This window comes from Leptidea sinapis, chromosome 1, assembly GCF_905404315.1.
Source record: "Leptidea sinapis chromosome 1, ilLepSina1.1, whole genome shotgun sequence".
NCBI lineage: Eukaryota > Metazoa > Arthropoda > Insecta > Lepidoptera > Pieridae > Leptidea > Leptidea sinapis.
The window spans coordinates 5,911,789-5,923,397 of NC_066265.1; the positions used below are offsets into that span (position 1 = coordinate 5,911,789).

General features: G+C 33.6%; 1 protein-coding gene across 2 annotated transcripts in view; it reads right to left on the reverse strand.

Moving 5' to 3' along the window:
- LOC126968274 (axotactin) overlaps positions 1-7,469 on the reverse strand; it is a 56,445-nt gene extending 48,976 nt beyond the window's left edge. For both annotated transcript variants that reach the window (XM_050813181.1, XM_050813174.1), the window contains exons 1-5: positions 7,286-7,469; positions 5,149-5,283; positions 3,179-3,395; positions 2,161-2,297; positions 117-268 (exon numbers count right to left, since the gene is read on the reverse strand). In XM_050813181.1, coding sequence (XP_050669138.1) covers positions 117-268; positions 2,161-2,297; positions 3,179-3,395; positions 5,149-5,260 — 618 coding nt within the window. In that variant the 5' untranslated portion in view covers positions 5,261-5,283; positions 7,286-7,469. The remainder of the gene's footprint in view (positions 1-116; positions 269-2,160; positions 2,298-3,178; positions 3,396-5,148; positions 5,284-7,285) is intronic.
- Between the last annotated feature and the right edge of the window lie 4,140 nt (positions 7,470-11,609).

An 11,609-nucleotide genomic window follows, 5' to 3' on the forward strand; every position in this document is an offset into this window, starting at 1 on the left:
TAGTAAAGTAGTTGTTGTTGAACTTTGTGGCACAGACGACGCGGGAAAACACATTTAGCTTTTTGTATAAGTTGTTGATTTATGGTTTTCTTTATCTTTACGTCCATATAACTTACCTTTAAATACACTTCTTCTTTAAGTTGGTCAACTTTAGCTATAAGTCTCGCTCCATGCACATCAATGGTCACCACCACATTGTGCCATTGGTCTCTGTTCAAAGCTCTTCCGACAGTTACTGACGTCAAATGTTTACCAAACACGTGAACAACTAAAAATTTCAATACGTTTACATTTATAAATTCTGGTTCAGTTTTAGTACGGGTTTTGGACTTGTTATGTTTGTTTAAACTTATAAAGAGAAAATATTTGTTATTGACGACCCGTACAGCCCAGTGGTTAGTGACCCTGCCTACTCAGCTAGAGGTCCTGGGTTCGAATCCCGGTAGGTGCAATCATTTATATGATGAATATGAATGTTTGTTTCCGAGTCATGGATGTTTATATGTATGTATGTTTAATTAAGTATATTGTATTAAATATATCGTTGTCTTGTTGGGTACATGTACAGGCTATGCCTAATTTGGGGCAAGGTAATTTGTGTAAGAGTGTGTCAATATTATATTGTATATAATTATATTATTCCTAGTATCTGTAATGAATAAACCTAAAAACGACTAACCCGTTTTTAATATAATTCATCGAAATTGCGATAACTATTATATGATAAGATGGTAAACAAAAAAGTACAGCTAATACTGTCTTTTGATAATTAATTTGAAATTCTCGTGGTAGAATAGTTGTAAAATAATAAAAATCTGTTAGGGCAGCGAACCGATCCCAAATGTTAAATTTGGGAAAAAAGTTGTGACCTCAGTTCGTGATTCTCAGTACTGTTTGAAATTATAATTAAATAGATTGATTGATACAGCAAGATAGAAACGGAAAGCGAATCTACTGTTACTGTTACCGATTTTGATTGAAAAGTCAGTCACGCTTGGCATAAGCTCTCTAATATTTTGTATATTAAACAACTAGCTAACGCTCTCATTGACAAAATCACATAAGGTAACGCTGCATTGACAAAATCAAACTAGTTAACGCTCTCATTGACAAAATCATTTTAGGTAACGCTCTCATTGACAAAATCACACAAGGTAACGCTCCTATTGACAAAATCACACTAGGTAAGCTCTCATTGACAAAATCACACTAGGTAACGCTCTCATTGACAAAATCACGCTAGGTAACGCTCTCATTGACAAAATCACACAAGGTAACGCTCTCATTGACAAATCACACTAGGTAACGCTCTCATTGACAAAATCACACTAGCTAGCGCTCTCATTGACAAAATTACACGAGGTAGCTCTCTTATTGACAAAATTACACGAGGTAGCGCTCTTATTGACAAAATCACACTAGGTAATGCATTTATTGAAAAATCACACTAGGTAACGCTCTCATTGACAAAATCACACTAGGTAACGCTCTCATTGACAAAATCACACTAGGTAACGCATTCATTGACAAAATCACACTAGCTAACGCTCTCATTGACAAAATCACACTAGGTAACGCTCTCATTGACAAAATCACACTAGGAAACGTTCTCATTGACAAAATCACACTAGGTAACGCTCTCATTGACAAAATCACACCAGGTAACGCATTCATTGACAAAATCACACTAGCTAACGCTCTCATTGACAAAGCACACTAGGTAACGCCCTCATTGACAAAATCACACTTGCTAACGCTCTCATTGACAAAATCACACTAGGTAACGCTCACATTGACAAAATCACACTAGGTAACGCTCTCATTGACAAAATCACACTAGCTAACGCTCTCATTGACAAAATCACACTCAGTAACGCTCTCATTGACAAAACCACACTAGGTAACGCTCTCATTGACAAAATCACACTAGCTAACGCTCTCATTGACAAAATCACACTCAGTAACGCTCTCATTGACAAAACCACACTAGGTAACGCTCTCATTGACAAAATTATACTAAGTAACGCTCTCATCGACAAAATCAAAATTGGTCACGCCTTAAGCCGACGGCTTTCACGTCGTCTGTACGTTAGTGAGTTCTGAGATATTGAAATAGATTCTATAATAAATTGGAGTAATAATATCCAGAGCCTAACTTACCCTTGAGTTCGCCCTTTTCAACGATCACATACAAAGCGTACGGTTGCATCTTAAAGACCGGGTTCTTAACGTTGTGGTACACTAATAGGCCGTGTGGCAGTCTAGTTCTAAACCTAAACGAGATCTCTCGACATAATCTGAAACAGTTATTATGCAACTGAATTAGGTAACACAGCTGATACTAAGGCACAAGCGACAAATTATCACGTTTCTTCACAATCGTGTTTCCAAGAATCTTGAAATAAGTGAAATTTTCTTAAAATAAGGTTACAAAACTCTTGATATTCTTTTTCATTTTAATGTGGCTATGGTAGTTAATTTATTAGGCTGCTCCATTGCTTCGTTTTCTTATTTGACTATGCACGTTTTGATGTGTTTTTACTTATCTTTTTTAATAATAAAAATAATGCCACAATGCCTTTAACGAATACTTTCAATTGCCAAAGTGTATTTATGTTGATAATTCATATTTTTTTAAACGTGGCGTATATAGACTGATTTAAATTCAAATTTTAATTAAAGACGTTATTTCAAAATTAATTCTGGAACGTTAAAAACTACCATGCATTAGAAAATGTTATATGCCGTAGACGTGAGAATAACGGGTGCAAGAATCTCAGCAGACGTTTTATTTTTAAATTTTGTTACAATAAAATTTATTTATTAAATAGCCAGAGGGCGGTCGCTCTTTTCCCAAGCTGTGTCATTATTAAGTTTTTTTTTATTTTATAGTAAACCTTTAATATATAATTCTTTCTAGTTTTTAACAAATTTGTTTTGGAAATTTTCTGGGATCATATTTATAAAAATTAAATCATCGCCCGCCCAACAAAGTCTTACCAACTCAATTAGACAAAACAAGTCTATGTTTGTTGCTGGTGTTAATATTATAATAATTGTTACAGTTTTAGAAATTCGCTAATGTGCTTTATATATTATGCATTACATTACCAAGAATATATTGAGATTACATCGCTAGCAGTTTACACTTAAATTAAAAATGAGAACATAAAATTACCTCAATTGAAACCGCTGAATGATATCACCATCCAGTTGAATAAACGTGTTGTCTTTAGCGAACATAAAGGTCTGATGATGACCAGACTCCGCGAAGGTTAGATACCTGTCGCGGTTGCTCGGTGGAATGGGTGGTATGATGGTAGCGTAGGTTGTGGATATATTGATCGGTGGTGGTGCTGGCGATGTTGTGGTGTGGACCAACGTTGTTTGAGGAACTGAGGAAGATAAAACAGGAAAAATAAATCAGCTCAAGCATATTGTAATGGGATAGGAGTCATACTCCTCCAGAATACAAATACTCTAAATCAATTCTGAATGTCTTTGATAAAAAATACTCCCAAAAAGCTATTTAATGGAGATCTAACGAACACTAAATAGAAACTAAAAAGATATCACTTAAGAGCAGTAAACAGAGTGATTAGTCTCAATTGCAGGCTAAATAAATATCTACACAATACAGGAATCAATGATAGTCCCAATTGTAGATACTGTCGCAAAGAGGACTAAACCCTCGCCACATCCTGAGGGAATGCCATGCGCTCCACCCTAAAAGGAGCAGTATCTACGAAGACATGAACATACTCCCAACAGAGTTTTTAAAAACGTCCTATCCTTAGGAAATTATCCTCTTCAAAGAAGCATTCAACCTGAGAGTTTAGCAACATCACATGATTCGGCAAAGAATACATAAGATCCTTAGGAGTCGCAGTGTTCGAGAAGATCTATGTATTCTTAGCCCAAAATGATTTGAAAAAGAAAGTCAGTTCTGAGAATCGCAGATCCCATACCGAAAACATATTGTCTAAGACCAAAAGTGCCCATTTTGAGATTTACTATTGAGAGCAAAATTGCAAGAAGCTCACAATGATGTAAATTGATTTTTTTTTGATAATTCTAATATTAATAGGTTCATTGATGTATAACAGAAAATGTATGATGAAATTTATTTCCAAAAAATTGGTTGACTAAGAGTGCCTAGGTGATAATGTAAAGCGTTCTCGTGTTGCAGACTGATGGACCCTGCAGCAATTTACAGTTATTGGATATGCAGCATTTGCAAATACTATTGAAGGTTTCTGTCGGGCCACATTATGCGTTACGATCTTGATTATATTGAAACTGCTACTGCTGCTCGTCCTGTCACTTAAACCAATAAAAAAAAAGGTTTTATTTTCTTATAGTATTATAAATTAATACTACTATAGTAATCATTTAGAAATTATATATAAATGTAGGCAATGTGATCCCATTGCAATTTCGTTCAGTTTTGAAAATGGCATTTATGGGAAAACCATAAAAGTCTTAAATTTGCATCAAGTATGTGTGCGAAAAAGGGACAAATAACTGAATATCACGCTAACCGATTTCGATTATTCTTTTTTTATTAGAAAGGATGTACATCAAGACTAGTTTGGTGAGGTTCTGACTATGGGATGCATAATTAACGATACTCAGCCGAATCTTGTATATGCTATCCGGACATTTGGGTACACACCTGCCGTAACGTCGTTATGGTCAAGTAATTGTCGTAGTTGAATATGATGGTCAATGGAACTCCATAACGACTTACAGTAAGAATGCGATCTGAGGCATAATTTCTAACTGTCTGTAATAAAATTGCAACGCGTTTACGTTAATTGCTGCATTACAAATTAATTAGTGTACTTCAGATTCACTAAAAGTCAAATAATAAAACAAATTAACAGAACTAATAACCTACATCTAAAGAATTATTCATTCGTTCATTTGACATGACTAAAAAGTAAACAAAATATATGCTTATTTTCATACAATCTAATTAATTAATCTAAATCTAGTTACAATTATTTTTGTATCTATTGCGAGTTAGTGCATATAATATGTAAGTATTGTTTTAGAATAGTTTTTTAAGTAGGTTGTTTTTTTTGTAAATTTTTAAGCCTCATCTACCTTTTCTCTATGAAAATAAGTATCCAAAATATACTCAACCTTTTTCGTCGGTAGCTAAGTCTACAGGTAAGCTGCATTTAATATCAGCTATTCGACATAATGATAATATTAAGATTGGTATTGGTATTCCTCGTCCAACCCAAAGCACCATGATGCTCTTTTAATGTCATCTATCTGGAATATAATAGGATTCTTATATCAGTCACACTTTTAGGGTGGTTTTCCTGTCACGCAGATATTCATCCGTGCGGAGCTAGTCCCCCACACGCAAGACAATTTCCCACCCCAACCAGCCGGCGTTCGGCGCGCGTGCACGCATGGTAGGAACCACATGTATAAAATAATAGGATGTGGGTGCGCACGCGGATCAGGGGAGTAGGTCTATTCTTATTTAATAAACGAAAAACGAAGTTTCTATCGAAGTTTCGGGTGTTTCCTACTACGGTTCTATTCGTTCCGAAGTATTGTCCCGATCGTCATTGTTTGAAATTTCGAATTTCTAAACCTGAGAACTATTTGTAGACATGTTTACATTACGTGTGTAATACAGATAATTTTGGTTGTCCTTAGTTGCTACCCATTGTTGGTATGAAATAGAACTCTTCAAATTAGTTGGATAAAACTCAAGTTCATTTAAATCGTTCACCATTCGTTCACGAATATTGTCTATGGTTCCGAACTTCGTCGATGTGTGCGAAAACAAAATACAGTAGGGTCACTACCGATACTTCGTTTAAATTTCGTTTCGAAGAAAGAGAGTAGACCCCCTGATGACGCGGATGAAATTCCGTGTGACAGGAAAACCGTCCTTAATGTAGCGAAACCAACTCTCTTGTAACATTAGAGGAATCACAAAAGCGTTGCCAATCTTAGACATCATCGAAAAAACGTACATATAAATTTGAAATGCGAAAATATATTGGTACGTAGTGGGTGAGTATCGAACCGGGGGCTGGTGACAGTCAACGGATATACCTACTGTGCCTCTGACACTGATAAAGCCTCATTCCATATCACTCACATGAAGATCTTTCTTCAATATTGGTATGTTAGTAATTATAACCGAATAAGCTAATTTAGAGGTGTAGTCTAATAAAACGAAAAATACTGATTAACGAAAAATCATTGGATTTTTTAAAATCAATATTCATGCTATCAATTCGTTAATTTTGAAAGTTAAAGAAACCAAATCCTGTACATTACATTACACCATTATTCAAAAGTAATCGGTAAATCCAGAGATTACCACGTTCAAACAAATTAAAAACTCTTCGGCTTTATAATGTAATAGTAGAGCCTCGAAATTTCAATATTTTTATAAATTTTGTTTTACTTTGTTCGAAACATTTTATATATCACTGAATTGCTTCTGTTCATTGAGAGGGTTTTATTATGATCAATTAAAGAAAATATACGAAATATTAGATAAATATTATAAAAAACTAGTAAAAGTAACCTGCATTTTAAAATAAATTTAAATTTATAAATTTTTTGATTAATAAATTACCAGAGAAATTTGAATATGATCTTCGTTCGTTAAAACATACTTTTAACTGAATAATTTCATTGTATTTGATGCATATTGATATGTATTGTAGAAAAATCTTTAATATTTAAATCTTGAAAAGATAAAAAGAATTGTTATCCCATGACGATTCCAATAATGGAAATCAATTCTTTTCCTCTACACATTAGGGTCCATAATTGAAGCGATCACGTTAACATAGGGTATGGAACGGAAATACAGAATCAGTGGTCGCACACAGCTACAAGTGAGCTAAATCATGACCAGCATAGATAGGTCTAACTTGGATACGCCTTCCTTATCAGAAATTATGCGCAAGAGAAATTTGTTAGAATGCGAGAGCTCAGATTTGGATGGTTAGTGAATGCAATTGATGTGAATAATCGCAGCACTTTAAGATAATTTGGGACTTGCTCAAAATATTTGCATGTTATTGTAAAGAATTTTAACGTTAATTTTAATATTGCGACAACTGTAAGATAAAAAATGATATAAGAATGACAATAAAATTACAAAAAATTATTATATCTGCTTAAAAGTAACAATAAAAACTTTTCTTTTGTTGTATTTATTTAATGCAAAATAAAGAAATACTCAAACTAAAGAAAGAAAAATGGCAATATTAATTACTCGATTTTTATTTATACTTACATTTTAAAATGAACGCCTCAACACTTAGCAACACAATTTCACTTTTCATTGATAACAAAACGTCAAATTAGAACGCAAATTCTCTAGCTATTCAAAAATGGAACATAATTTCCGCCAATTACCTGTCATAGAAAAAACAGTTCTATTTTTTTTTTCAAGGAGAGTACAAGGCTACAAGTTATTCGTCCCTAGTGTAACGTGCCTTACTGAGTCCATGCGACGTTAACAGATTCTAATGACACCTACAATTTGTCCTCGTGGGTCAGTCTCGTTGACGGCTTGGCTTATAGGACCATGTTTGAAACAAACTTTTGTCTAAATATTTTTATGCATTTCATCATATACTATATAAGTAAGATAAAAGCTATGTAAAATTAAAGAACACCCCATCTTCAAGGCTAAAAAGCTTCTATCAAAATATTTAATACAACTATCCTATATGGAAACTGAAAATATTCTTAAAATACAATCCTAAAAATACACACATATACATATACACAATACACACACTTTCACCTACAAATACACAATTAATACTTGTTTAGTTATTTGATTAGTTAAATTTTAGTAATCAGCTTGTTGTCATTAGCCGCTTGTATATCTTTATTTTCTGTTAATTCTACTATTTCCCCCACGAGACAGGCAACGCCTAGTCTGGGGTCAGTATAAAATGTTAATTTGTATATGAAAATTGCGAAATAAATGATTTTGTATTTTTTTTTTGGTAGATAGAGTCTCTTACTGTTAGACAACCGATACAAGCACTCCAGGCTTATTACTTTAGTGTGCGTAACAAGCTACGGCGAACACTCGCGATTGTATGTCACTATGCTAGTGTGCGTGCATTAATCCTAATAGAGGTTAACAGTCAACCTCAATTTTTTCGACGTTTTAACATCTGTCACAGTCAATCTAGACGTTTAAATAATCTAAGATATAAAGGATATAATAAGGAATAGAGCCTTTTATAAGAACTTAGTTTTGATGCTGTTTCAGAATTAAGAAATATAAAATTAATTATAACTAAAAAGACTAGAAAAATTCTTTAGCAAACATAATAAAATGAATGAGCATATGAAGTGCACTAAATTATTTTTGTGTGTATATGAACTTTGTTTCACTTTAGCACGAACTTTTCAAATTTAAAAAGATCGTGATGCTGTTTAGTTCAGCATGCTGTTGGTGTGTATTTTTTAAATATAAACATATTTTTAATAATAAACGAATAACAACTTATCATATTGCCATTATACTATGAGTGATGGAGTAGAACTTGTAATAAATTTATATAAAACAAAGATATTGAATGACTGACACGAATTTGGAGAAGACAACTTGGCTAAATTATCTCCCACTCAGACCAAACTACTAAGGAAATAAATAAAAGAAAAGTAAGGACATTGTCGGATTTAGAAAATTCAACAGGTTTGGGTATTGCTTTAAAACCGAACACATTTACTCCCTAGTGCATAATTTACAGGTGTGAAACATTGAATTGAATTGAAATTTTAAAAGTTTAAAAAAAAAAATTATGAATTGAAAATTGATAAATTTAATTTAAATAAGATATAATGTAAAATGCTGAAACTATTAATAAATAAGCTACCGACTACTACAATACCTGACCCCGAAGGTCAGGTATAGACGACAAGAAAGAATACGTATGGAAAGTCTGATGAGTGTGGAAGAAGCTAGCCAAGTCGTGCGTTGCCAAGAGATGTAGATTCTCTGCACCTTCTAACGCGTACATCTCGGGGACTGTTCAGCGGAGATTTTCAGGTTAATAAATACCAGCAGCCGATTGTCACCTATATCATGTTGATATATGGCATTCCTCGACCATGTGTTTTACAAGATTTTTTTCTATTGGAAACATCCGACTGCTTTTTTCCCGACCCAATACGACTTAAGGACTGTTAAGTCTAGAGCATACAACTCAAAGGTCAGCAACTTTTGACCGGTGGTATTACCAAAGTCCTTGGGCAGCTACTTTTTTTGAACGGAGTTAAGTGATGAGAGACCGTAACGTATGCGTCTATCGTCTAAGGTAAATAAAAATTTGCATCGAATGTTTGTGGTCAAATTAGTAATTAACGTCGGCAGCTGCGGGCATTATGTAGTACGTCATCAAAGATCACGTGGTAAGTGTTACGGCGATTAATTAGTTACCTAGCCGTATTGACCCAACTGACACGTCAGGTTAATTGGCAATGAGAGCCAATTTGATTTTGCATTCAGCGCATTGCAGAATGCAGGAATTCAGTTAAGTATTTAAAGTTAATTATTTATTCATCGGAATTCGAAAATAGCATTCATTTTCTCTTATGCCTTGTTGAAACACAATGGGTACCGCACAGCGTTGAAATATTTTGTGAACGCATGACGGCTTGCTGTTTATAGCTGAAAGTTGCTGGAACATATATATATTAAAACAAGTATGAGTGTATATTTGTTTGTTCATGCAGTTCTCCAGGATTATCTTTAGTAGTTAGTTAGTTAGCATTGTTATCATATAATTTATTTGATACTTTGAATTTCTTTTGAAATAGTTTTTTTTGAGTACTTTTATTATAAAAGGTTATCAAACTCTCGCAGAGCAAATGCAGTTCCACTCCTACTATTAATGTGACCTCTGCATAAAAATTCCAAATTTGAAGTATAACTCCAAAGTTCAATAAATAAAAATTATTTTAAGCAGTCTGTTCTCTATGAGATTCGCTTATATAATAAGCGTTAAGCAATATTTTATTGAATGCATAAAAACATGACGTGACGATAATAACATAATTTAACAGCAATTTTATCACAGCCGCGCGCTGTTTACTCAATTTTTTGCGATATTGTCGTCTGCGTCACCTGTCTGTCAACTTTCATAATTCATCAACTTCATTATCTACGCTTTCTGTAATTGTTTTAATAATTACAATATTATTATATTTGAGCTTCAATTCTCCAATAACAAGTTTCTGAATGTATAGATACAAAGTTCAAATAGAAATAGACATGGCTTTAATGAGTTTTTGACGGGTTATTCAACATGTATCAGAGGTTTTTTTCCATTTGGTTTCCACCAATGATAGTTTCCCCTTATAAAACGTCTTGTTTACGGTTCACTAAAGTTATTATTGCTTGGCCAATATTGCTGTCCGATGCAACCTACGAGCAGAGCAGCTTAGCCTGTCCAAGGCCTTGTAAGGATTGCTGATTAGCTGCTTCGAGAGTTTCCTGATTCTTCATGACTCTATTTATTAACGATTCTCCGACACCGCAGAAGGGATCCGGTCCAGTGAAGGTTGAGGAAGCTCTTTTTGTGGCCAGCTCATCAGCTATCTGGTTTAATTTGATATCTTTGTGGTACAGTTACTACACCAGAGTGGCTTTGTTACATTTGGATACTTGGTCTGATTTTACCCTGCACACCCTCACCAGATTTGAGGTAATTGTGTAGTATGAGTGCCTTTATTGCTACTTAACTGTTTGTCATTAATCATCCTCTTTTAGAGTCCCTCAATGTCAAATCTTATTATACTGTGATTTGATAGTGAGGGTTTGAGGGACACCGTCCACCTTATGATCTATTTGCAAAGTATGATTTTTATTTCAAGAGTTTCTTATGGAGTGCAGTATTACAGAAGGAATTCAAGCGGAAACCTGTTTCTGTACTTATTTTTTTATTATTCGACAAACGTGCTTATCCAAAAAGTAGGTCGTATATAAAAATATACAGCCGTAAATAACGGTTTGTATATCGTACAGCTTCCATACATTTGATCAAATAAATTTGAAAGTTCCCAAAGATTTATGGAATGACTTGTGCGATAATACACATAGAGTAAGCAATGACTGAGCACAAATAATATGGGAATTACATAAGTGATATAAATGATTGGCTGCAAGGTGGTAATGGTGAATGTCGACGATGCTATACCTGTTTGTTTCCATTAACAAACGGATTTTAATCTATTTAAATTTCTGAATATTTATATAGCTAATATTATAATCAGTTTGGCTTTATACAATACAGACATGCAGACATGATATTTTGATGTTAAATGTTTCGTGTTTAAAATTAAATAAAGGATGGTTTTTGTCTAAGTTTTGACCAAAATAATAGAAGAACCCATTCATAAAAATTTAAAGTGTTTAGATGTAATTAAATTTTACCATTAAAAATGTCTATAAAAGTTGAGAATCTTCTCCTTTTTCAACTAGATAAAATGGTAATAGAAAATTAAATACAAATTCAGAACTGATAACGAAGAAAAAGCGCTGGTTACAACAATAATACTTTCGAATGTCATTCATCGCTGTTAAAATAACTGCA